Here is a 24,265-nt window from a genome sequence, read left to right as displayed (position 1 = left end):
ACTCCTGGCTATGTGAGTAGGTTGCTAAAGCTCTTTACCCTGAAAGCTCGCTCTTTACCTAGCAGGGATTCCATTCTAGTCAACGGGCAATCAGGGACCCTTAGGAGTTGCAGTCCTTTTGGCATAGTCCTACTGTAACTTGTCTGAGAATTAGCAATAAAGATTACTTTTGGCTTCTCTGTTCCCCTATTATCTTTGTGTGCTTGTATGCTTAATTTTCCTTTTGCACTCTGCTTTGTAGGTTTGAGCCGTCATCCTTTGCTTGGCTGACTTGCTTTGCCTCGGGGCTATTCAAGTGCCGCACGGACCTGGTTGATAGACTGAAGGCCCGTGACAATAGGCATGGCAACAAGTTTCATTCCCAAGGTGCTTGTCTCCTCTAATATGTCTTAACGCATATTTTCTCTGGGACAATGAAAGTCCACTATGATAATAAGTTGCCTCAATCCCAAAAAAGTACCTAAGACCACCCAGGTCTTTGGTGGAAAATTCTATCAGAAGAAAAGTCTTCAGTTTCTGTATGCCTATCCTGTTATTCCCTGTAATGACAACATCATCCACATACGCTATCAAGAAGATATATTCGGCATCAGACTGGTAGCTAAAGATGGAGTGATCAACTAAAGACGGAGTGATAAACCTCACACCGCTTCATGCCGAAGCAACCATCCTCGAGGAGATGTGTTTCAGATCGTAAATGCTTGTTGCACCTCAAATTGATTGGACTTGTGAATTTGAATGATGTGCAAATTGCAAGTTGGTCCTGACTATTAATTAACCTCCCATTGTATTTCTGCTCATATCATGTCATATGCCCCATTTCGACAAAATTGGATGTGCCCTTTTCATCAGTACAAGGTCAATATATCTTGTTAGTGTCCAGGCGTAATTGTTTCATCACTGCTTGCTACTCGAAAGATTGCTCTCATATCTTCAAAAAACAAAAAAAACAAAAAACATGTGCTTTTACGTTGCTTGCAAACTGCAACATTATGAAACAACTTAAGATTGATGTATGGCCCCTAATCTTGCCTCCTAATATGAGGTGATACATTAATGTCGGTTGCACCTAAAATTGATTAGACTTGTGAATCTGAATGACTTGCAAATTGCAAGTTGCTTCTGATCTAGTTACATTGTGGGGACAATTTGTGACACTATTAATTTTCAAATAATAATAATAATAATGATAGATACAAGGGAGCCCTTGCATAAAGAGCCGAAAAAGGGCTCTAGATTGGATCCACATCATCAAATGTAACTGATTTTACTTTTTCAACCAATTTAAATTGTAACTGAAAATGACGTGGATCCAATCCAGAGCCCCTTTTTGGCTCGGCTCCCTTGTATCTATCGTTGCTCTAATAATAAATAAATAAATAAATAAATAATTGTGACGCTCTACTACTTGTGTTTCTCTGTTTTATGAATATCTTTACCCAGTATTAACCATCGTGATATTTCGTTGGCCACATTGTTTTGAGAACTACTGATTAGGTACAATACTTCAACTGACCCTTCTGATGAATTTATGGCTACACGTGCTTCTGTTTCGGCTTCCTATGCTCTTGCAAACTTGAGCTTACAAACTTCCCAGTCCAGATTCCTTGGTGAAGTGAATCTCTTCTTATAGTCATTGCAATTGGTCTCAGGACATCTTGTTAGAGATTAGAAAGTTAGGGTGCACGTCATCACATCTATCCACTTGTTACGGTGCCTTACTATACATAAAAATGGGGTGGAAAACCCTTCTTTTACTTATCATCACACCGTCAATGGTTTCAAATTTCCACCGAAACCAATATGAAACGATCAAAATATTTTCGTTTTCATCCTCACCAAAACGATACTGATGCAGAAATGCATACCAAAACCAAAATTGTAAGTGCGTTAGTCTTACAGTATATCAGCTTGTCGTGCATGTCACTAGGTGTTCGATATTATTATACCCTTATGGATGACTGCTTTGTTCATGTGATAGTTTCTAAGTGTGTATTTGTGCTTATTCTAGCATTTTCTGAAGTTATATCTTAAAATTCTATATTGCTTATGTTTCCCTACGTTTCTGTGATTTTACAAGATTTCCACCGAAATCTCTAACCGAAATCTAAAACCTGATATTTTCAATATTATGCCTTGAAGAGGACTCGAACCTCCACGCTCTTAAGCACGAGATTTTGAGTCTCGCGTGTCTACCATTTCACCATCAAGGCATCTTGAAAGTGAATCGTATTCCATGAATATGATATCTATCTAGTGTGATATATGGAATATATGACAAAGGTGGAGTGATGGAGTATTTCTATGGATCGGTCATATAGGCCCGAGTCGGACATCAAATTGCTTCGATTTGAATTATTCGGAGGATACCTTATATATATATATATATATACATATCAAAAAGTCATCTTTAGATTTTATCTGGCTAATGATAAAGTGATACGCTTCGTAAGATTTTTCTGAACAATAACCATGGTTTTAAATTTCGTCTGAAAATCTGAAATTTTGGATTTCGGCCGGGACAGAAATTTAGAACCGAAACTGAAATTTAAAAATTTGGCCGAAACTATATGATTTTCACCGAAATTTCCATCGAAACCGAAATTGCCAACGAAATTTCATTTTCGGCTGAGGCCAAAACCGAAACCGAAATTTCAATCCTCGATAGCAACATGCCCTACCTCTGCTTGGGTTAGTCTATTGAAATGTGAGCTGCAATCAACATGCCCTTGACCTAAATGGCTAAATCTTTAGTTGTCTTTTTCTGTGCAGTTTCCTTCTACAAATCTCAACCCAGGTTCTTATTTACTACTAACACTTTTATAGTACAAGAGCATGAAATTGTGGTTCATATCCATGTTTTCTTTAATAGTGTCATTTCTTTTAGTGTTTATCTTTGCACTTGTCTGCCCTTAAGAAGGAACTGCACTGCTCTTTGGTTGTTACAAGTCCTACTCATCTTACATTAAAAGCAAAGGACTGATCCGGTTGTAGATAATGATACAAACTGAGATCTGTACTACAATAATTTAAGTCATAAAACCTATAATAGGTACAGCCATTAACACAGAGAGAGGCTGGTCAAGCAGACCGAAATCACATTGTGGTTTGATCTGGGTTAAATATTAGGGAGGCGGGGGATGTTGTGCTTTTGAATTTTAGACGGGGTGTTGGGCCTGTAGCTCAATGGTTGAGACTTTGTTTCTCAACAGGTTCGATTACAGCTTACAACGCAACTCAACTAAGCCTTTGTCCCAAACTAGTTCGGGGTGGGGGGTGCTTTTGAATTTTAGACTTTCATTGCGTTCCTTCCTAGGTACTAAGAAGCTGGGGTTGGGCCTGTAGCTCAGTGGTTGAGACTTTGTTTCTCAATAGGTTCGATCACAGCTTACAACTCAACTCAACTAAGCCTTTGTCCCAAACTAGTTGGGGTCGGCTAATGAATCTTTTGGAAAAATTTCATGAAGAAGGTGAAATGATCTACCCGGCTCAAATTGACTAAGTCTAATCCCAACACTAGTTGGGTTCGTCTACACGGATCAGTTTCTTCCATTTTATCCTATCCAAGGTCATGTTCTCTGTTATATTCCTAGCCCTCAAGTCTTTCCTCACTGTTCCTACCCAAGTTGTTTTTGGTCTGCCTCTACCTCTTTTTACTTCATCAACTTGGCACGAGTCACTTCTTCTCAATGGAGCATCCAAAGGCCTACATTGGATATGCCCAAACCATTCGATCACAACTTACCTATCCCCAAAAAAGGTACTAAGAAATTCTCCGTTTGGTTGCTGGAATTTTTTTGGTTCTTGGGATTTTTGTGGAACAAAAAACTTCTTGGGAGATTGGTGGGAAAAAAACTCCCTGGAAGTATCCCGGTAAAATAAAAATCCCATGTTTGGTTGACCGGACTATGGTGCTTTGTTTGGTTGCTTGAATTGTTGGGAGGAGAAAAAAAAAAAAAAAAACTTATGCAAGCTTATTTTTGGTTCCCAGGGTATTTTTTTTCCTTCCTGGGGTTTCGTGCGGGGTTATTTTGGTTCCTGGGATTATTTTGGGCCCACCAACCAAATGTGGGTTTCCTGCGAAAATTCCACAAGAGTCCAAAGAATAAAAAAAATTCCGGCAAGCAAACAGAGCAACGTCTGACCTTGTTTCTAGGGTTTTACTTCAAAGTTAGAAAACCAAGAGTAGTTCATGGGGGTAAAGTACTTTAACCCATTTTAAAATCATGATCACAATACTTCAAATGAGTAGTTATTTGTTTAATTTTTCTCCGTGCTTTCTCGTCATAGGAAGGGAATAGTAGAGGGTCTTAATTGTTGGTTATTTTAAGCTTACAGCTACGTCTGAAATTTATTGTTTTTGATTAGGAAAATACAATTTTGAACTGTTCATCCTTCCTAAGCTTGCACGGTGATTATTTTAAATGCAGAAGATTTAGCTCACTTTCCTGTATCTATCCTGAAATTTAATTCCTTTACACTTGATGACGACATGCTACTAAGAAAGACATGGTTCAGTAGAATCAGGACCTTCAAGTTACTTGAAATGGAAAGCTCAGTAATTCTCTTGCAGGAGTAAAGTTTGGTGATGTTCTTAAATGGTTCCAACCATCCATAGTCTAAAGCAAGCTAACTAAGTTGGCAATTTACTACCATCTTTTAATACCCATAAGGAATTCGGTCTCTAAAATTCAAAGGGTCTGACTGTTTCTATTGCACTCAAGAGAAGAGAATGAATGCAGCATTAAAAAGGACCCATATAACTTATATGGAGATGTGAGTTTTGGACAGTACAGAAAAGAAAATTTAGTGTGTAGAGACGTCTAGAAATTAATATAACATGATGTGGTGTATGTGGTGGGGTTACAGTAGGTTATATTCTTCAATGCACTGCTGCCCCCTTCTTGGCAGTTAAATATAAATGGATTTTGACAAGTTTCATGATGCACTAAAGCCAGAAACCCCATTCTATTTCATTGATGTGTACCCATACTCGGAAACAACTCATGATTTGACTCGGAAATTTGAGTTCGGACCGAGTTGACTCGCCCATGTTACAAATTCATAAGGTAAAGAACATTCTCAATTTCCGCGGATGATACGGGTAGAATGGAATCATGTGGATTGATTCCGCTTCATTCTGGAAAAAAAAGGTTCTCCCAATAGCTTTCTGTTGTCAGTGTTTGGTTGCCCAAACTCTCGGCATCAATTGGAATTTTGATAGAAAAGTGAAGTTGACTCCTTGTTTGGTTGCCAATATTGTATTGAAATTCTAGGAGACTCCCCAACCTGTTTTATACATAATTATTGTTTTTTTACCATGCGGCACCCATGCGGCATTCATGTCCCCCTTGTAACTGTCAAACCAAATTCTACCAAAATGGTAGATTTTAAATCTTGTAAAAGTTGTTTTTTTCTCTATTTCTCTCTTCCACATCTCTCCCTTCACTCTATATTGGTAATGACACCCCTACCTTTTCCACTACTCTCTTATTCTATGCCAGGCAACCAAACACTACTTACCACTATTCTCATAGAGGTAATTCTAGTCTTCTAGAGAAATCAATTGCTTGTCTCCTCCTGTTTGGACTTCTTATTCCACTACTCTCCGTGCCACCCCTCCTGTTAAAGAAAGCCATTCTGGCCGGTGTAAAAACCATTATTTGGTAATTCTAACTTCTTGGCAAAACCAGAGTTCATCGGGGCAGGTGACTTTCCGGATTTCTTCTTGATGTTTTGTTATGATTCTGAAAAAAAATGTGCAAAATAATCATATTTTTGTTTTTAAACATAACCTTTTCGGCATGGTGGTAGGTTTTTCCATTAATCCTTCCGATATGGTGCAGATTTAAATATCTGATTGGTGGGGCCGATATCGAGCGACTGTCTAATTTGATCGGGTAGTTGATTGTCATCATACATAGTGATTAAGACTAAATGGGAGACCTCTAGAGGGCCCGTCTATTAGGAGATCTTGTCCGAAACAACCATCATCCACCATTATGCAAGGATCATCCACCGTTGGTTTCTTAATCAATGCCCGTCAATCGTTGAGAGATTGATGGAAGTCTGGTGTCCTGTCCTTGTTGGTATAAATGATACCCCTTAGGCCACGTGTGGCTACCATGAACCTTTTTTTCCCTTGAATATTAGCTTATCTAATGGTGAGGGATAGTGGGCCTGATTTTTTAGCTACTTCTCACCCTCAACCTGTTTGTGCCCTCTAAGAGGGACCGGAGAGGAAGGCATGAGTGGAGAGACTAGAGAGGGAACGAGTGGGGAGAGCTTGATAAATATATAAAAACCAGTGCAAAAAATTCTCTACCTTAAGCTGGATTTTTTCCACTACTTTTTAGTAACTTTTCATGCTCCCCTCACTCCCTCCCTCTCCCCAGAATATTTTTTTCATGGTTAGTTTCTGAAATTTTCTACAACTAGTTGCACCATGACTTGTTGTTATACTCTTTCTTTTTTTAAAGGTAAAACATTTATTGATTGTTGAATGTGAAACATATCAATCCCACGCAAATGCATAACACATACAACAAGCACCTAAAACCCACCAACCAACAACCCAATGGCCGCAAAATGTTAACTACTCAACCCCATTAACCAAAGGCAGTACAGTACATACAGTACAAAGATGCATTACAATTCATTAAAACCAACAAAGAGGCAGAAATGCCACTCAACTCTCTGCAAAACTGATTACTAGATAAGATCAGAAAAAGCAACATGATTTAGCTAGTGGTGAAAATGACTTCCTCCTCCATATCAGCTCCTTCTTTGGCAAGCTTGTCGGCTTCCTTGTTGGCCGATCTGCTCATGTGAATTAGTGATGGGTTAACGGCAACAACTAGATCTCTTATTTATGATATTGCATCATTAAGCATCCAAACCCCGGAGATTTGCTAGTAAGCCAGGCAGTTGTGTTTCTGATCAGGGGCGGAGCCAGGAATTTGCTCTAGGGGGCAAAGAATTTTATTTTTACGAAAAAAAAGAAAAAGCAATTACTGGGGATTGATCAAATCAGCAGTAATTAACACAAGCAGTAATATTAACTACTAATCAGCAGTAATTAACACAAGTTGTAATTTAAGCTCCCTAGAAGTAAAATTGAATAAGATTGGTTCAAGTTATCCTTTTTACATGTATAAATAAAGTACGTAAATCCAAATAGGGCCTTAATGAAATATTCTATCTTTACAAGACAACTGAATTTTGGACCGAAATATTCTTAAACAGATATTTCTATTGTAAGTTGAAGAATTCCATGTGAGACATCCTGATTTTTAGTGGACTGATTGTCAATCACCACACCTTATTAACAAAAAACAAAAGGCAAGAAGAAATTAAGACCTCATTTTGGACCAAAAGACCACATCATTTTAAATTGCAAACTTATAACCACACCTATGTAAATGATAATTTCACCCCTTTTGTTTGTATTTTACTGGAAGTGTCTATTTTCAAGAATGAAGAAAAAGAGTAATAAGGTAAAAAAACAAGGAACAGGGGATAGTGCATGGGAAAATGCTGAAAAGTGAGAGGAAATATCATTTCCCCATAGGTATAATAAGGTGAGAAATGATATGTAATAACACACCAGACATATGAAGGTGCTGTCATGGCTGATGTCCATATTTCATAGGCTGAGGTATTAAGAATTATCACACTTCTTCCTTTCTAGTTTCTATGGATGAGATTTATTTATATGGTTTGCCCCTAAATGCCACTATTAACTTACCAACTTCTCTAAAGCTTAAGCTGTTGGAGAAAAGTGTTATTTATCTTTTATACTTTAACACTCCCCCACATGTGTGACCCACTTGGCAAACATGTGGCACATGGGGTCCCACTTTGGGCCGACCACCACATGTGGATTTTTGCTATCCGGGAGGTTTGAACTCGAGACCTTTGGCTCTGATACCAGGTTAACTTATCAACTTCTCCAAAAGCTTAAGCTGTTGGAGAAAGGAGTTATTTATCTTTTACAGTTTAACAGCCACTACCTAGCTCTATTTATCCTCAAAATGCACCCACCTAATGTTTCACAGGGGCTTCTCTCTCTACGTGTGATCACCCAATCCATGTGCCGTGAATGAAAGAAAAGTTCCTACAATGAAAGCTTTTGGTTAGATAGTGACTCATGACAAGATACCCACAAAATGAAGCTGAAGCTCGTGCGTTACCACAAAATTCATTCATCTCCACTTTTGGATGGGTTAGGATGATCTTATGGACCTGATTTTTGGTACACACCCTATCTATGTAAAGTCCTTCGAAATGAATGCTTTTGATCATGCCCAAAAATGTGGGACCCATGTTTTGGTGGCACTCTAGCTCATATAAGCTATATGAGCTCTCATATACCCCCCCACCACACACACACACACACACACACACACACACACACACACACATATATATATATATATATATATATATATATATATATATAGAGAGAGAGAGAGAGAGAGAGAGAGAGAGAGAGAGAGAGGAAATGGTTTATGCGCTTGAGCACAGAAACAGGGTGGGGCCACATTTTGGGTAGGATCCAAAGCATTCATTTGATGGGCCCTTTTATGGGTAGGGTGTCCACCAAAAATCAGCTACATTGGATCACCTTCGGGTGTCCATTTGTGGGGCAAAAAATGGATAGATTTGTGGACAAATAGTATCTGTCCATTTTTGGCCCCACAAATGGACACTCATTGGTGATCCAATGGAGCTAATTTTTTGTAGGCCCCCCATCCATGATAGGGCATTCCAAATGAATGGTTAGGATCACCACCCCGCCAATGCCCCCCTGTTTCTGTGCTCGAGAGCAGATAAGCCTATCTGCGCTCGAGCGCAGAAACCCTTTTATCACACACACACACATATATATATATATATATATATATATATATATATATATATATATATATATATATATATATATGAGAGAGAGAGAGAGAGAGAGAGAGAGAGAGAGAGAGAGAGAGTTTCTACACACTAGTGTAGATGAGTTATCTACACACTAGCTTAAAATACAGTGGGGGTCACATTGTTTGGGTGATCCAAAGAATTCATTTGATCGGCCCTCGCATAGATAGGTGTGCAGGGGCGATGCCAGAAATTTTGCACAAGGGGGGCAAAAATTATAGTAATTTTTTTCTCCAAACAAAAGAAAGCACTATTATAGTTTAAAAAAAAAAAACCCTCATATGTTCATTGTTATATCCCTTTTATTTCCCTAAAAGGGGGGCATATTTTTTTTAATAGGAAGGGGAAAACCCTCACTTGGGAAGAGAAAAAGATATTTTTTAGAAGGGAGGGATATAAAAATGGTAAAATTAAAATTTTAAACTTATTTTGTACTCGGAATTCTATTGACCATAATACGCTTTGCTGGTTTTCCCTTCTCTAACTACGATTAATACATCGGCAAAAAAATCGGTCAAAAGTCAGCCATGCTCCATTCTTTAATGAGCCTTTCTCGTTATAGCGTTATTCTTGACGGGCATTGACGGAGTAAATATAGTTACTTGAGACTTCTATGTTTTCACGTGTCAACTTGTTGGGGTTTATTTGAGTCAACAAAAAAACCCTTCTCTCTAACAAGATTATATATGGTGGCCGCCCCGCATCGTTTGGCTTATCCAAACCATTAATTTTTGGGCCTTACGTAGATGTAGATAGGGTGTATCCCAAAAAAAATTTCTCCCTACTGTTCATTCGAACCCTCACCCTCTGTTATGTGCAGATTTCTATATTGTACCGTCAATTTTAAACCTCCATAAATTGGAGGGTTAGGATCATCCAATGGAGAAGATATTTTGGGGCACATCTTATATACATTACGGCCCAACAAATGAACGGTTTAGATCACCCAAATAATGTGGGCCTGGGCTGCACCCTCATATATGACCGGCCATCATATAATCTCCCTCTCTGAAAGATGTCTCTCAAGGGATCTGAGACATTTCAATTAAATGGAGTGCAAATATTAGATTCTGTGTGTGTCCTATTAGTACACTTTTATTTAGGAATCATGGGTGAAAAAATCATCTCTATAGGCTGATCCTAACCCTCTAATATGTAGATAAATTACATTTAGAAATATCTATAGATTGAAGAGTTAGGATCATCGAATGGAGATGATTTTATGGGCAAGGGCGCAACAAATCAAAGGTTTGGATTGTGAGGAAAATGCCGACTATTTAGGATTCTATTGATGGTATTTAAGAGAAGGATTTATTTCAAAATCAATGCCAGCCTGTCAGTTTTAGCATGAAGAGGAGATGAGCGATTTTTTTGCCCATGTATTGATTGTAGTTTTAGAAGGGAAAGCCAGCAAGGCACATTATGGCCAATAAAGTTCCGAGTAGCTTCATATTGTCCCCCCTCCCTATTGGCCAATAGAGTCCCAAAACGATAGACTTCCTTCTTTTTTTTCCCAAAAAATTAAGGGGGGGCAATTGCCCCCCTTCCCTTTCATGTGCCATCGCCCTGAGGGTGTGCCCAAAAAATCAGCTCCAGATGATTGAGTTGGGATGAATCTTCTCCTTTTATTGTTAGTTAGATATGGTAGCAAAGACAAACATCCCTATCTGTAGAAATAGGCCTATAAGAGTTCCACCCTTATCATAACTCTAAATACTTTAATTAACTAGTAATCCTGATGTAGTTAAACTTAAGGCTACACTAAAACATCTATGCCTAACTTGGATAAGTGCAATATTACCCTTACGTCTGTTATTGATCACTTGCTCAATGAATAAAACTAGTAGTTTCACACTTAATCTCACTCCATACCGTTATTTAAGATCAATGATTGCTCACATATCTTACGGGTAAACCATGATTGAATGCATAACCTCAACATTATATAGGCAAAGTCTACATCCTAACTTCCTTCAGCACCAGCTCGAACTCGGATGTTTTTGTCCATTTTCTTAATGGGAATTGATATTGCCACCCCATTTCTCAATATTTCCACCATTGTGCTTGCTTATTGCGAATGTGGAAATGCAGCTACTTATAGGAAAATACAGAGAAGAGGGGGTTGAAATATCATTTCCCCTTAATAACTACACATTTTTCAATTGTGAGTCTTAGCAAAGCCCACAATAGTTTGGCCATACTATGACGAAGAAGAATAATGAAGTAAAAGGTTTTATATTTTTATGTATAGATTAGATTTTGAAGGCACCTAAAGATGCATGAAGATAAAATGAAAGAAATAGAGTGGGAAGGGACGGGTGTTGGTATGGATATTGAAGGAGCAAAATAAATTTAGAAAAAAGCATTAAATGGGTTCATGTCCCAACAACCAAGAGTGAGGCGCTGCAATTTATGGGTGTTGTTGGCACTGGTAAAGAAGCCTAAACACACTGTATTTAGTGTCTCTCTATCTATCTCCAAATGTATGTCTTGGGCAATTTAATGCATATATTTTTATTATGATGAACAGTCTCTTCTGGGTTTCCTTATTTCAGCAAGTTAGGGCTGATCGGAGGAAGGCCATGAATGCCCACCCACAGGAGTTAATTCATGATTTCATGGAAAATCCAACTTAAAGATTGAGATTTTTGGTGTGAATTTGTTGTGGGTGATGTAATATGATTTTTTTGAATGTTTATGATAGTAGGATTTTGGGCATTTAAGGGGTTTCTACTTGCCACCTTTAATGCTTAGCCTGCCTTCCACTTAATGCGTACAATGAAGGCAATTTAAGAACCCTCTTTAGTATGCACCCCCTCCTTCCTGACCCCTTCAATCAAGGAGTGAGAATTTCAATCCTTTACTTGGTTCTTCACACATTGAGCTCTTTCAACTGCCCTTTCATATTCTTAGTTACTACCCCTTTCCCCTACATTACTCCTTCACATTCTTCATGTTCATCAAGAAACAATAGAAGATATAGAGGGGGAGGATGATGCTCAAAGAGTTCCTACAAAAAAAACAAGGGCTCTCTTCAGTGAAGGAAGAGGAGAACAAGGAGAGGAAGAAGATGAGGTTTTGGAGGGTGGACACTCCAGAACTTTCTTTAGGCCCCTCAGAATTCATCATCACCTCTGAGAGTACGAATAATTCATCGCCGGAATCGGAATCAAATCTTCGACGAAAGAGGAAGTATTGTTGGGATCACATAAACAGTGAGCCTTCCATTCAAACTAATATCGAGCTTCAAGTTAATGATCCTTTGCCTGTTGACTGGGAGCAATGCCTTGATCTTGAAGTAACTCTCTCTCTCTCTCTCTCTCTCTCTCTCTCTCTCTCTCTACCCTGTGTGTGCGCGCGTAAAATTATGCAGCTCATGTTTATTAAACATCATAGCATTAATAGAAAACAAATTCCATGTTTATCTTCTTTCTCATTATAATATGCATGTAGAGTGCTTAATGGAAAATTTTTAAAGATGGGTTTCCATTGTTGCCATGATTGATTTCTCTCTCTCTCTCTCTCACACACACACACACACACACACACACATGTAGAATTATGTAGTTCATATTCATTAAACATAATGGCATTAATAGAAACCAAATTTCATTTCTATGTTCTCTCTCAATATGATTATGTAAGTAGAATGTTTCAGGGGAAGTATATGGGTTTTTATTATGTTGTCATGATTAATTTCATTTTATGTTTTCTTTTGACCGTTGCTTTTTTTTCCTTTGCAGTCTGGGAGAATGTTTTATTTGAATAGAAAGACCTTGAAGAAGAGCTGGAACTGGCCCAAAAACCCAAAGCTAGACTTGGAGCTCAACATCTCAGGACTCTCCAGTTGTGATGGGGGAAACTCCAAAATGCTTGAGTCCAAAAATCACAATAATTCAGGCAGCAACATGGTTGCAGTTGCATGTCTAAAGTGCCATCTCCTTGTCATGCTCTCCAAGTCCTCTCCATCTTGTCCCAATTGCAAGTACTTGCACTCCTTGTCCACCCAACCGATCCCACCTCCCAATGTTGCAACAATGAAGCCCTTGGAAACACTGAGCCTCCTAAACTAGCAGGAGTATAAATTTAGGCCTATGTTTTGATTTGATAATGTATCTGGAGGAGTAAATATAAGAAAGACTTTGAAGCTTGAATGTGGATTTGCTTGTTAAAAAGGACTTCCAGATTCTTGGTCTTTTGTAAATGAAGCTTATCTATCTTTTCTATTACAATGCGTCTAAGATAATAGAAAACTTTTGGTAGTTCTTGTATTATTGTATTAAGGCATAAATGAACCTTTTAGGGTGACTTGGTTAGAAAGTCATGAATGCCACCTTACTCTTGATAAATTCGATCCATTCCTTGTCTCCTGTTTCCATTGCATTTGGTTTAGCTGCCCTTTGCAAAATCAATGTACTTAAATTGAGCCTGAATTACTGGCAGAGGTCTTAAAGATGGGATTCAAATAATATATCCTCTCAGGTTTTAGATTTGGAACACTTTTCCATGTGATATTAATTTGTGAAGGTTTGTGGTGGAGATGGTACATTTTCCCAGACACAAGGTTGTTGGGCTTTAATGCTTTTGCACTTGATCCAGTAGCATTTCCTTCTATTTTAGCTCTCTAACCGATAGTTTAGCAGCAGTTCATATTGAAAAAGGCAAATGAAAGGTTTTAAAGGGAAGAGAGCAAGTATGTTATTTACACCCCTTATATTTTGAATAAATTCATTGGGCATTGTAATCGCCAATGAAAAAAATTAAAAACATGTATTGCTGTGAAATTGAAAAATCTAGGGTTTTATGAAATGAAAAATAAAATAAAACAAGGAAAATAAAAACAAGTACAGATAAGAGCATAAGAGATTTTACTTGGTTTGGCACTATTGCATTAGTCTATGGGTGAAAACGACCAAAGAGCTTCCACTATGCAAATATCACAAAGTTACATAAAATACTTACAACCCAGGCTTAAACAATACCCCACCCAGGATTCCTCTAACATTTCGAGACATGAATAGAACAAATCTCCACCTTGACTTGAATTCTATCAACCCCACCACACTGTTAGTTGTCCAATGGACAATCAATGCAAAGACATTTATCAAGTCCAAAGCAATGCTTGAACTTCGTTATTGGAACATGTTTTATCAACACGTCTACCGAATTCTTTGCAATGCTATAAAGAAATCATGCCCTCAAATATGATTTTGCGAATGAAATGATTTCAAACGTCAGTATAATCGGTCCTTGCATGGTACACTTGGTTTTTCACCAAAAATGAGGTGACTTAGTTTACAACCCGCCATACATGGAAAGTTCAAAAACAGAGGAAACGTTTTGATCCCTGGAGCAATTAGAAAGTCCAACTTGCATCTTGCATCTGTTAAAATGTAAGATACAGATGCTAACTCTTTTGACATCAAGAAGAGAATGTGCTCGACACTCATTACAGTATACTCAAGTTGCTCCACTTTTTTGGCAAGTCAGAGATTTTGAACTATTAAGTGGAAGTCCAGGGCATGCCATCCTCCTCGACATCCTACTATGTCCAAGTGAAATGAACGGGCCTAGATCTACCATTCTTTTCTCTGATTTTTCTTTTAAAGATAGGTGACAACCCCGGCAAAGCAGGTATCAAAGGGTGTTTAGAGATAGTAATGGTGCTATTATCCATGTATTTCTGGGCCGATTGATATAACGGACTCTATCGAAGCAGAGGTTTGTTCTTTTTACTGTGGTTGAGCTTATTTAGGAATCAAATGGAAGGGGATTCTTCAAACGTCATTTCTCGGGTTCAATGCCTGAGCATTGGACCATGGAGATTAGATAAGTTTTTTTATGAGATTAGTTGTATGATTAACAATAGTTTTCTTTATTTTCTTCATGTCCCTCAGGGGCTAATGATCTAGCGGTTTGGTTAGCTAAATTTGGGATTGAGCGACTCAGTTTACTCTAGGTCATCTCTCCCTATTGATGTGAAACTATAATCTCTCTCACTCCCTACTGATATGAATCTGTAATCTCGTTTTGCAATGAATATGTTATCTGTCGTTAAAAAAAAAAAAGATTTAGTATAGCTGTGTTTTCACATTTCTTTTTTATATACCCTTTTTTATTTTTTTGGTGATTGTTGCCATGCGTAAGATATATATTTATATTTAAACTCGGTTATAGTATAAGGATATGAAACCCGGAAGGGTGTGGCTCTTTGGCGTAAAGTCATGGGTTTGCTCCCCAGTGACGAGCGTTCGAACCCCCCCTTGCTTGCATGGTTTAAAATTTCGGTTTCGGTAACCATTTCGGACCCCACCAAAAACCAAAATTTCGGTCCGAAATTTGGTAATTCGGTTCCAAATTCTGGACCGAAATTCCGAATTTCAAAATTTTGTAACACTTTTTTTTTTTAATAAATAATGTCATTAAATCGAAATTTTGGACCAAAATTTGGAAAATGGCGAAAAATTGAATTTTGGAAAATTTCGGTTTCGGTCGAAATTTAAAACGGTCATGGGTTCGAGTCAAGGAAACAGCCTCTCTGCAAAGCAGGAGTAAGACTGTGTACATCGCGCCCTCCCCAGACCCTGCAATGGCCGGAGCCCCGTGCACTGGGCCGCCCCCTTTGAATAAGGTTATGGAGTCGCTAGTATAAGGTTTGCTGATAATTGAAGGAGAGGGACTCTTCTACAATCAATCTTTTCATCTCTTCCAATGCTGTAATTGCCGGTTGGAACAATCGTGATAATTTCAATATCCAAACATAAGAAAAAAACGAAAGAGATGATTGTGAAAATAACTTCTTGAAAGAAGGCATTTCAACATGCGCGTGGTTTCCGGGTGATTGCGCGCATCCGTAGGGAAATAGTCCTACTCCCAAAGCGGGTGGGGACACCCTTCATTACCAAAAAAAAAAAAAAAGTATAAGGATATGAAATAATATATAAATTCTTTCAATATAGTTCTCTTATCTCATATTTAATGGCTATAAAGAAAGTATTTAATAGGGATATTGCTATTAAATAACTCATTTATAAGCTATACAATTATTTAATAGCTAAAGCGATAATTAAATTTATAGGTTTTAAACAACCTCGGGTGGAGACCGAAGTTTCCCATTATAATATTTAATAGCTACATAGCTATTAAATATCTCATATATAAGCTATACATTTATTTAATACCTAAAGGATACTTATTCCCATTAAATAGTATATATGTATATATATACTAGTAAAAAACCCCGTGCGATGCACGGGCCGACAAAGAACTGTACGGACTACGTCATAGGTTGATCCAAACCGTCCATGTGATGGAACACAACATAAATAGGTTGTGCCCCAAAAATCATTTCCATAGGCTAATCCTAGCCCTCCAATCTATAGAGGTTTTCATACTTCCTCTTAAATCAGATGGTTAAGATCACCCTATAGATTTTTTATTAAAAAACCATAAAGAAGGGGGGTAAGATTGAAATTATGTGGCTTTAATGGGTGCATTTGTTAAAAAGCATAAAGGAGAGGGTAGGATTGAAAATATGTGAGTTGAATGGGTGCATTTGTTAAAAAAAGTAAAAAAAAGTGATGTGTAATTCTCATAGAATTTTTAAAAAATTCTCTTCTTTTCTCTTCTGCTATATAGTATACTAGTACCGACAAAAAACTGTACAGACCACGTCATAGGTTGATCCAAACCGTCCATGTGATGGAACACAACATAAATAGGTTGTGCCCCAAAAATCATTTCCATAGGCCGATCCTAGCCCTCCAATCTATAGATGTTTCCATAATTCCTCTTATCTTAAATCGGATGGTCAAGATCACCCTATAGTTTTTTAATTAAAAAACCATAAATGAGGGGGGTAAGATCGAAATTATATGGCTTTCATGGGTGCCTTTGTTAAAAGCATAAAGGAGGGGGTAGGATTGAAATTATATGATTTAATGGGTGCCTTTGTTAAAAGCATAAGGGGGGGCGTAGGATTGAAATTATATGAGTTAAATAAGTGCATTTGTTCAAAAAAGTCAAAAAATGTGACGTGTAATTCTCATGTGATTTTTAAAAAAATGAAAAAAACTCTCTTCTTTTCATCCCAGCTTATTGTATTAGATAGATATTCTAGTGATTGTGATGCAAATTCCCTATTGAATGGGTTCATCCATACCAGCCTTCTCCTCCTCTACTTCTCCCTTCTCATGTTGTGTGCCCTCCCTACCGCCATGACCTTTACTGTTCAATCTTTCCACCTTCAATGCCACCCACTCAATTTTAATCACAGTTTCTCCCACTATTTCAGGCATATCATCTCTAAGCTTGTCACCATCAAGTTACCTTGGCAGAGAGGTTATAATTATCAAGAAAGGACGCATTTCCATGGAGAAATTATATGGTGGCCGACAGTCAAATCTGCAAGGGCTAGGTGGCAAACCACCTGGCCCTTGTTATTTTGACAGTCAGGCATCATATAAAAGATCAAGGGTGGAGCATGGACAGTAGGACAAGCTTGGCCGCGGGAGCTCTGTGGGATATATCATTCATGGGCCTGCTATGTTGTATCACAATCAATAAGGATTCATAGATTCACCAAAATATTTTAATAGAATCTCAAAATTTTAATTATAACAAGTAATATATTGAATATTTTAATAGATTAGGTAGATATAATATTTTATTTTCATATACAAAACTTACTGTTTGGATGAATAAAATTCAAAGCATGCAGTAATTGTATAGTTATGGTAGTAGTAATCAGAAGACTTAGAAGTGTCACATGAATGGCTGGAATTCGAAACATGTCCGGTACTTCGCCCATTCAGAAGAATCTGTGTAACTTAGGCCCTGTTCATTTTAGATTGTCGCAACCAATTGTGAGACCCAAACAGATTATTGGACTCAAAATTAAACATAATTCTGAGGCCAATAATTGGTTTGGGGCTTACAATCGGATGTCATAATCTTAAATGAACAGGTCTTATGGGGACTGTCACCACACCCCTGGTGCCCACGTGGTTGTTCGTGGCAATCAATCCAACACAACTTCTAGCAAGGGATGATTCAACAAGAACCATGACTCCACCACAAGAGGTCATGACCGTGGTCATGGGCAGGTGGTCCAATTACAAATCTAACAACCAATCCAGTTCTCTCAATATCTGTCAACTATGCAATCACCCTGACCAAATTGCTCCAACTGGGTTATTCTAATGGTGACAGTATGTATCCTTGTACGAAGTCTCCTCCAGTCGCACTGCTTGCCACACTTCAACTCTATTTGATACTAACTAGTATATCGACTCCAGGGTGACGTCTGGTCTTCTTTATCCTTACCAGTCTCGGATCTGATTACAATTCATTTGTGACCTCTGTCCAAGTGTGTTTTGAGCTGATCAACACGAACCAGCTCCTGAACTTTCTACACAATCATGAAATACGGGTGTGATCGCTACCAACGTGGTTTTTTCATGGCAACCACAATGCCCATATTCTAGCCATGGACAACAAGAACCATGACTCCTCCACCAGAGGTGACAGTTGTAGCCGTGGGCGCAGGGGCGATGCCAGAAATTTTGCACAGGGGGGCAAAAATTATAGTAATTTTTTTTCTCCAAACAAAAGAAAGCACTATTATAGTTTTAAAAAAAAAACCCCTCATATGTTCATAGTTATATCCCTTTTATTTCCCTAAAAAGGGGGCATATTCTTTTATTTCCCTAAAAAGGGGGCATATTTTTTTAAAAAGGAAGGGAAAAACCCTCACTTGGGAAGAGAAAAAGATATTTTTTAGAAGGGAGGGATATAAAAATGGTAAAATTAAAATTTTAAACTTATTTTGTACTCGGGATTCTATTGGCCATAATACGCTTTGCTGGTTTGCCCTTCTCTAACTACGATTAATACATCAGCAAAAAAATCGGTCAAAATAGTCGGCCATGCTCCATTCTTTAATGAGCCTTTCTCGTTATAGCGCTATTCTTGACGGGCATTGACGGAGTAAATATAGTTACTTGAGACTTCTATGTTATCACATGTCAACCTTTTGGGGTTTATTTGAGTCAACAAAAAAACCCCTCTCTCTAACGAGATTATATATGGTGGCCGCCCCGCATCGTTTGGCTGATCCAAACCATTAATTTTTGGGCCTTACGTAGGTGTAGATAGGGTGTATCCCAAAAAAATTTCTCCATACTGTTCATCCGAACCCTCACCCTCTATTATGTGCAGATTTCTATATTGTACCGTCAATTTTAAACCTCCATATATTGGAGGGTTATGATCATCCAATGGAGAAGATATTTTGGGGCACATCTTATATACATTAGGGCCCAACAAATGAACGGTTTGGATCACCCAAATAATGTGGGCCTGGGCTGCACCCTCATACTGAATGATATCTAAGATGGTTCTGAATGAATGAATGAATGTTTGTCAAATATATTGAACAGAACTTCAGAATGGAGATGACCACCTCTTTTTATTTGAAGCTCTTTCATGATTTGTACGGATCATGACATAATCCGAAAAAATGGGGGCAATAACAACTGCCTTTAGAATCTTCACCCACACAATTTGGTTGTAATTTGTAAATCTAGCCCCTGCAACAACATTTGAGATAATTTATACATAAGAGGAATGATAAAATACGACTAGATGAGCCTAAGAGATTCTTGAGGAAAGGCTAGGTTAAGTTTTTTCACAGACTGTTTAACATATGCATTTGACTCAGTGAAAACCCTATGTAAGTTTCCTAGTGAGGGTCTACTAACCCTAAGAAAGTTACTTCCCAACAAGCTAATTCAACTGGATATTTATGATTTCTCTTATTCATGGCATAGAAAATAGTACTTGAATTGGTGCGTAACCCCTCTACTAGCAGTGTTAGGGGCTGTGTTATTTCTTTCAAGACTAGATGATTAAGAAATAGAAATATCGTCAACAATAACTACAGATGGCACTGGATAGCGTGTACTGAGTTAGAATGATAGCCAACTTATTATGCTATAAGTAATGGGATGGCCAGAGAAATCCAAATTAATGCAAAGAAAGAACTTCAGACCTTTTCCTTAGAAAGACGGTATTACTAACCTCATGTAAACCCATCAATTGGGATGTATTTGGTACATAGCCCTCCAACTTTAACTGAAAGGATACTTCATCCAACATTGAGTATATTTCTTTAGATTGAGGGTGTGATTTATCTGCAACCAAAAATTCATGAAACGTACCATCCACCTCTATCGAACTACAACCAGGAGTCTTCTTAACTCCCTTTGCTCTCATCGTCCTTCTCACCATCTTTACATCCTCCCATCTGTTTCTAGTAGCATACATATTAGATAGAAGTACATAAATACCACTATCTCTTGGATCCAATTCTACAAGTTTATCTCCCGCAAGCTTACCCAACCCCACATTACCATGTAATCTACAAGCATTAAGAATAGCACCCCAGCCCGCTTCATCTGGCTCCATTGGCATGCTCCTTATCAACTCATAGGCCTCCTCTAAGAGCCCAACTCTACCAAGTAAGTCAATCATGCACGCATAATGTTCCACCTTCGGTTCTATACCGAAAATCCTACTCATATTTTGAAAATGTTCCCGGCCTTCGACCACCAATCCACCATGACTACATGCAGACAAAACACCCACAAATGTGATATCATCAGGTGAAAATCCTTCACTCTTCATTTGCTCAAAAAGCATCAGAGCCTTCTCACCATAACCATGAACTGCGTATGCGGCAATCATTGAATTCCAAGATACCAAATCCCTTCCAGGCATCTCACAAAATAATGTAGAGGCAGTATCGATGCTCCCACATTTGGCATACATGTCAATAAACGCATTTGCTAAAATTACACTAAGTTCGACTCTTTTCTTATCAATGAAGTAGTGGTAAATCCATCTACCAAGATCAAAGCAACCTGACTGAGCACAGGCAGAGAGGACGCTAACTAGAGTACCCTCCGTGGGTCTCACATGTTCTATCCTCATCTCGTGAAAGAGACCCAATGCTTCATTAGGTTGATTGGTTTGTGAATAACCAGCAATCATAGCATTCCAGGATACTACATTTCTTTCTGGCATTTCATCAAACAACTGCCTTGCAAGTTTTAGATCACCAAATTTTGCATAACCATTGATCATACTAGTCCATGAGAAGACATCCTTATGTTCCATCTTGTCAAACACTTCCCTAGCAATATCTAGACAACCACACTTGGAATACATATCCACCAAAGCATTTAACAAATTAACACTCAAATTCACATTCTTCTTCTCTATATAATTGTGAATTGACCTCCCTATACTCAAAACCCCCATCTGAGAGCAAGCAGAAAGCACAGTAATCATAGTAACCTCATTGAGTTCGACATTTCTCAAAACCATCAAGTTAAAAAGCCTCAAAGCTTCATCAGGAAGATTATTCTGACCATACCCATCAATCAAAGTAGTCCAAGACACAACATCTCTTCCAGAACTTCTATCAAACACATGGCGGGCAGAAACTAAAAGCCCATTTTTCGCATAAAAATGCATCAGACTATTTTGCACCAACAAATCTGAATCAAAACCAGCCTTGTAAATTTGACAATGAAGCTCTTCACCCTCAAAAATCCCTAAAAACTGCTCACATATTTTAAGTGCAAAGACGAAGGTCCGCCTATCCATTTCAGTTCGTTTTCGGACCATTCGACGGAATAAAAAGAACCCTAATTTTGGAATTTTGGCTTTAGCATAGCCCCTAATCATGGTGTTCCAAATATAAGTATTTGGTTCTGAGATTTGGGTAAAGACTAGACGGGCATGGTCTATGTTGCCGGATTCTGAGAGGGCGCAAAAAGCTAAGACTCGGCTGGCGGGGAAGAGGTGAGTTATAAGGCCGGTCCGGGTCATGTGGGCTTGGATTTGTTTTAATTTGGACATGGAATTGCAAGATTCCATGATGCAGAGAATTGGGTTTGTGATGATTAGGTTGGTATTTGAATTCCATGTGGGTTTTGCTTGAGAGGAAGAAGAAAATGAGAGAAGGGAATGGAGAAGGATTTGGGTTTTGGGGGATAAGGTGATTGAGAATTGGAGGGAAATTTTGGAGGGAAAATGTTGATGCATGGAGAGAGAGAGAGAGAGAGAGAGAGAGAGGGGTTGTCAATGGTCAAGTAGCCCAATGGGAGCCTAGCAATAAAGCCCGAATCAAGTTTTGTATGGGCTCTGGGCTTTATGGGTATCATTGGGCCTTGAGTTTTTATATTGAGTATTTTTCAAAGAGTACTGTGCGGCCCAAAGCATAGGACGATCCAAACCGTCCATTTGATGGGCACGACTTAAATAGGTTGTGCCCAAAAACTCATTTCCACATAATGATCCTAGCCCTTCAGTTTATAGATAGGAAGGTTGAGAGGAAAATGATTTTTTAGGCACAATCTATTTACGTTGTGGCCCATCAAATGGACAGTTTGGATCATCCTATGCCGTTTTGAAAAATACTGAACCATAAGGGCTTACACCATATAAATACTCCTTCAGAAGAGTTATAGGAGTTTTTATACGGTGCCCGAGTGTGTAGTCCTGTGTGGGTTGTACCACCCTTGATATTTGATCCAACAGCAGCCCACTTTTTAAGAGACTGCCGTTGGATCAAATATCAAGGACGGTACTTTTGTCGTACTGCCCAAATGTGAATTACGGGCGGGCACCATATAATTTCTCCGTCTATTGTTACCTTTTAATTTGTTTTTTGAATAAACTAGGGTTTTAAATCGAGAAATATGACCATTCAAAGGCTATCTAAAGGCTAAGCCTTTGCAAGACCATCTAGTGCTGCAGAATAATATTCTCTCACTTGTCCTACAAAGGTATTGAGCTTAAGACAAAATGATTAACATATGGTGTTGCGCGAATAACGTCCATTATATTACATAATATTCCGTTCAATGAAGTTACTAATAACAAATCATTAATCAGCAATTCAGTTTTTCAACCCAATGACCTCTCCACGATCACAAAATTAGCACATTCATCAGTCTAAATAGAGGAGAATGGGGGTCTACATAATCTAAATAGCGAATATTCTGCTTCGTAAAATATTCAATTCTTGTGCATAATAACAGTAACAAAGCGATATTCTATAACTCATAATGTGATCATAATATAAAAATATTTGAACCTATGCGAATTTTCACTATTCAAAACAATTTAACTTATTCACCAATGTTCTTAAAGAGCTTAGGTGGTAAGTCTTTAGTCAGGGGACTGCCAACATAAGAGACTTTATGTCCATATACTTTAACCCTTTGCATGATTTGTTATTCATGGAAAGAAAATAACTATAACTTGTTGATAAAATCAACAGCTTGAACCCCTAAGATAAAGTTTTATGACCAAAATGCATGAGTTGAAGTCTCAAAGTATGCTATAAACTCTGCTTGTAGAGTACAAATTGTCATCTTCTATTTGACACTCTTGTTAGATAGGACCTCTTACAAGCATGAAAATATATTAGAACTTGGATCTCCTCGTGTCCTGATTAATAGCTAATCAGAATCATCATAACCAATTATCACCTCATGATTATCTGACCTTACATATGAGCAAATAATTCTTAGTCCACAATCTTTTCAGCAACTTTCCAATGATCCATTCATGGAACACTTTAATACCTTCCAAGCATGCCAACCTGATAGGCTATGTCAAGGTGGGTATAGACTTGAGCATAGACGAGACTCCCAGCTTCAGAAGCATGATGGATTCTCTTTGTGTGCTTCAATTCTAACTCGTTTATAGGACTCTGTAGCTGACTGAATACACCGCTCTTTAATCACATTGGCATTGCTAAAGGAACACTAATCCATGTTGAATCTATTAAGAACATTCTCAATATAGACATTTTGAAGACAATGTATCGACATGAACTATTTGGACTCGGTCAACATGCCTAAATTACAACTAGCGAGTAATATATTATCAATGTATAATACTAGGATGATGAATTTTCTCCCACTAATCTTTAGATATACACATCGGTCTACAATATTTTTCTTATACCTAAAAACAAGAGAATATTTCATACAAATATAACTTTTGATTTTACAATCTATATGTTACTTGCATTCAACTTCAAAACCGTTAAGTTGTGTAATATAAGCAATCTCATACAAATTGCCTCTCAAGAAGGCAATCTTGACATCTATTTTGATGTAAGTCTATATCATAATGAGTTATTAATGCCATGACTATCATAAAAGAATCTTTCTTAAAAACAAGAGAGAAAATTTTATTACAGTCTATTCTCTCTTTGTGACTGAAGTCTTTTGCAACCGGTTTTTTCTTTATATATCTG

The 24,265-nt window shown here is 38.0% G+C and overlaps 2 protein-coding genes across 2 annotated transcripts; one reads left to right on the top strand and one right to left on the bottom strand.

The window, feature by feature from the left end:
- The first annotated feature begins 11,421 nt into the window (after positions 1-11,421).
- LOC143846012 (uncharacterized) lies at positions 11,422-13,295 on the top strand. Its single transcript, XM_077354423.1, has 2 exons — positions 11,422-12,226; positions 12,672-13,295. The coding sequence occupies exons 1-2, from the start codon at positions 11,921-11,923 to the stop codon at positions 12,999-13,001; spliced, it is 636 nt and encodes a 211-aa protein (XP_077210538.1). The 5' UTR covers positions 11,422-11,920; the 3' UTR covers positions 13,002-13,295.
- A 6,021-nt stretch (positions 13,296-19,316) lies between these two features.
- On the bottom strand, positions 19,317-22,080 carry LOC143845559 (pentatricopeptide repeat-containing protein At2g22410, mitochondrial-like). The gene is made up of 2 exons (XM_077353940.1): positions 20,008-22,080; positions 19,317-19,517 (listed from the first exon to the last, which is right to left on the bottom strand). Exons 1-2 carry the CDS (start codon positions 22,036-22,038, stop codon positions 19,479-19,481), a joined length of 2,070 nt encoding a protein of 689 aa, XP_077210055.1. The 5' UTR covers positions 22,039-22,080; the 3' UTR covers positions 19,317-19,478.
- Between the last annotated feature and the right edge of the window lie 2,185 nt (positions 22,081-24,265).

This window comes from Tasmannia lanceolata, unplaced genomic scaffold (assembly GCF_043159265.1).
Source record: "Tasmannia lanceolata isolate RefF3 unplaced genomic scaffold, GAP_Taslan_0.1 ptg000015l, whole genome shotgun sequence".
In the NCBI taxonomy this organism is placed as follows: Eukaryota; Viridiplantae; Streptophyta; class Magnoliopsida; order Canellales; family Winteraceae; genus Tasmannia; species Tasmannia lanceolata.
Note: the sequence above shows the minus strand (reverse complement) of the source record. Positions and strands in the feature narration are given on the sequence as shown.

What these genes read in the sequence shown, in the direction of transcription:
- LOC143846012 (XM_077354423.1), top strand. Translation starts at nt 11,921, where the DNA reads ATGATGCTCAAAGAGTTCCTACAAAAAAAACAAGGGCTCTCTTCAGTG. An exon ending in AGCAATGCCTTGATCTTGAA is followed by an intron (nt 12,227 to 12,671) that starts GTAACTCTCTCT and finishes TTTCCTTTGCAG; the next exon opens with TCTGGGAGAATGTTTTATTT.
- LOC143845559 (XM_077353940.1), bottom strand. Translation starts at nt 22,038, where the DNA reads ATGCATCAACATTTTCCCTCCAAAATTTCCCTCCAATTCTCAATCACC. An exon ending in AATTGATGGGTTTACATGAG is followed by an intron (nt 19,518 to 20,007) that starts GTTAGTAATACC and finishes ATGTTGTTGCAG; the next exon opens with GGGCTAGATTTACAAATTAC.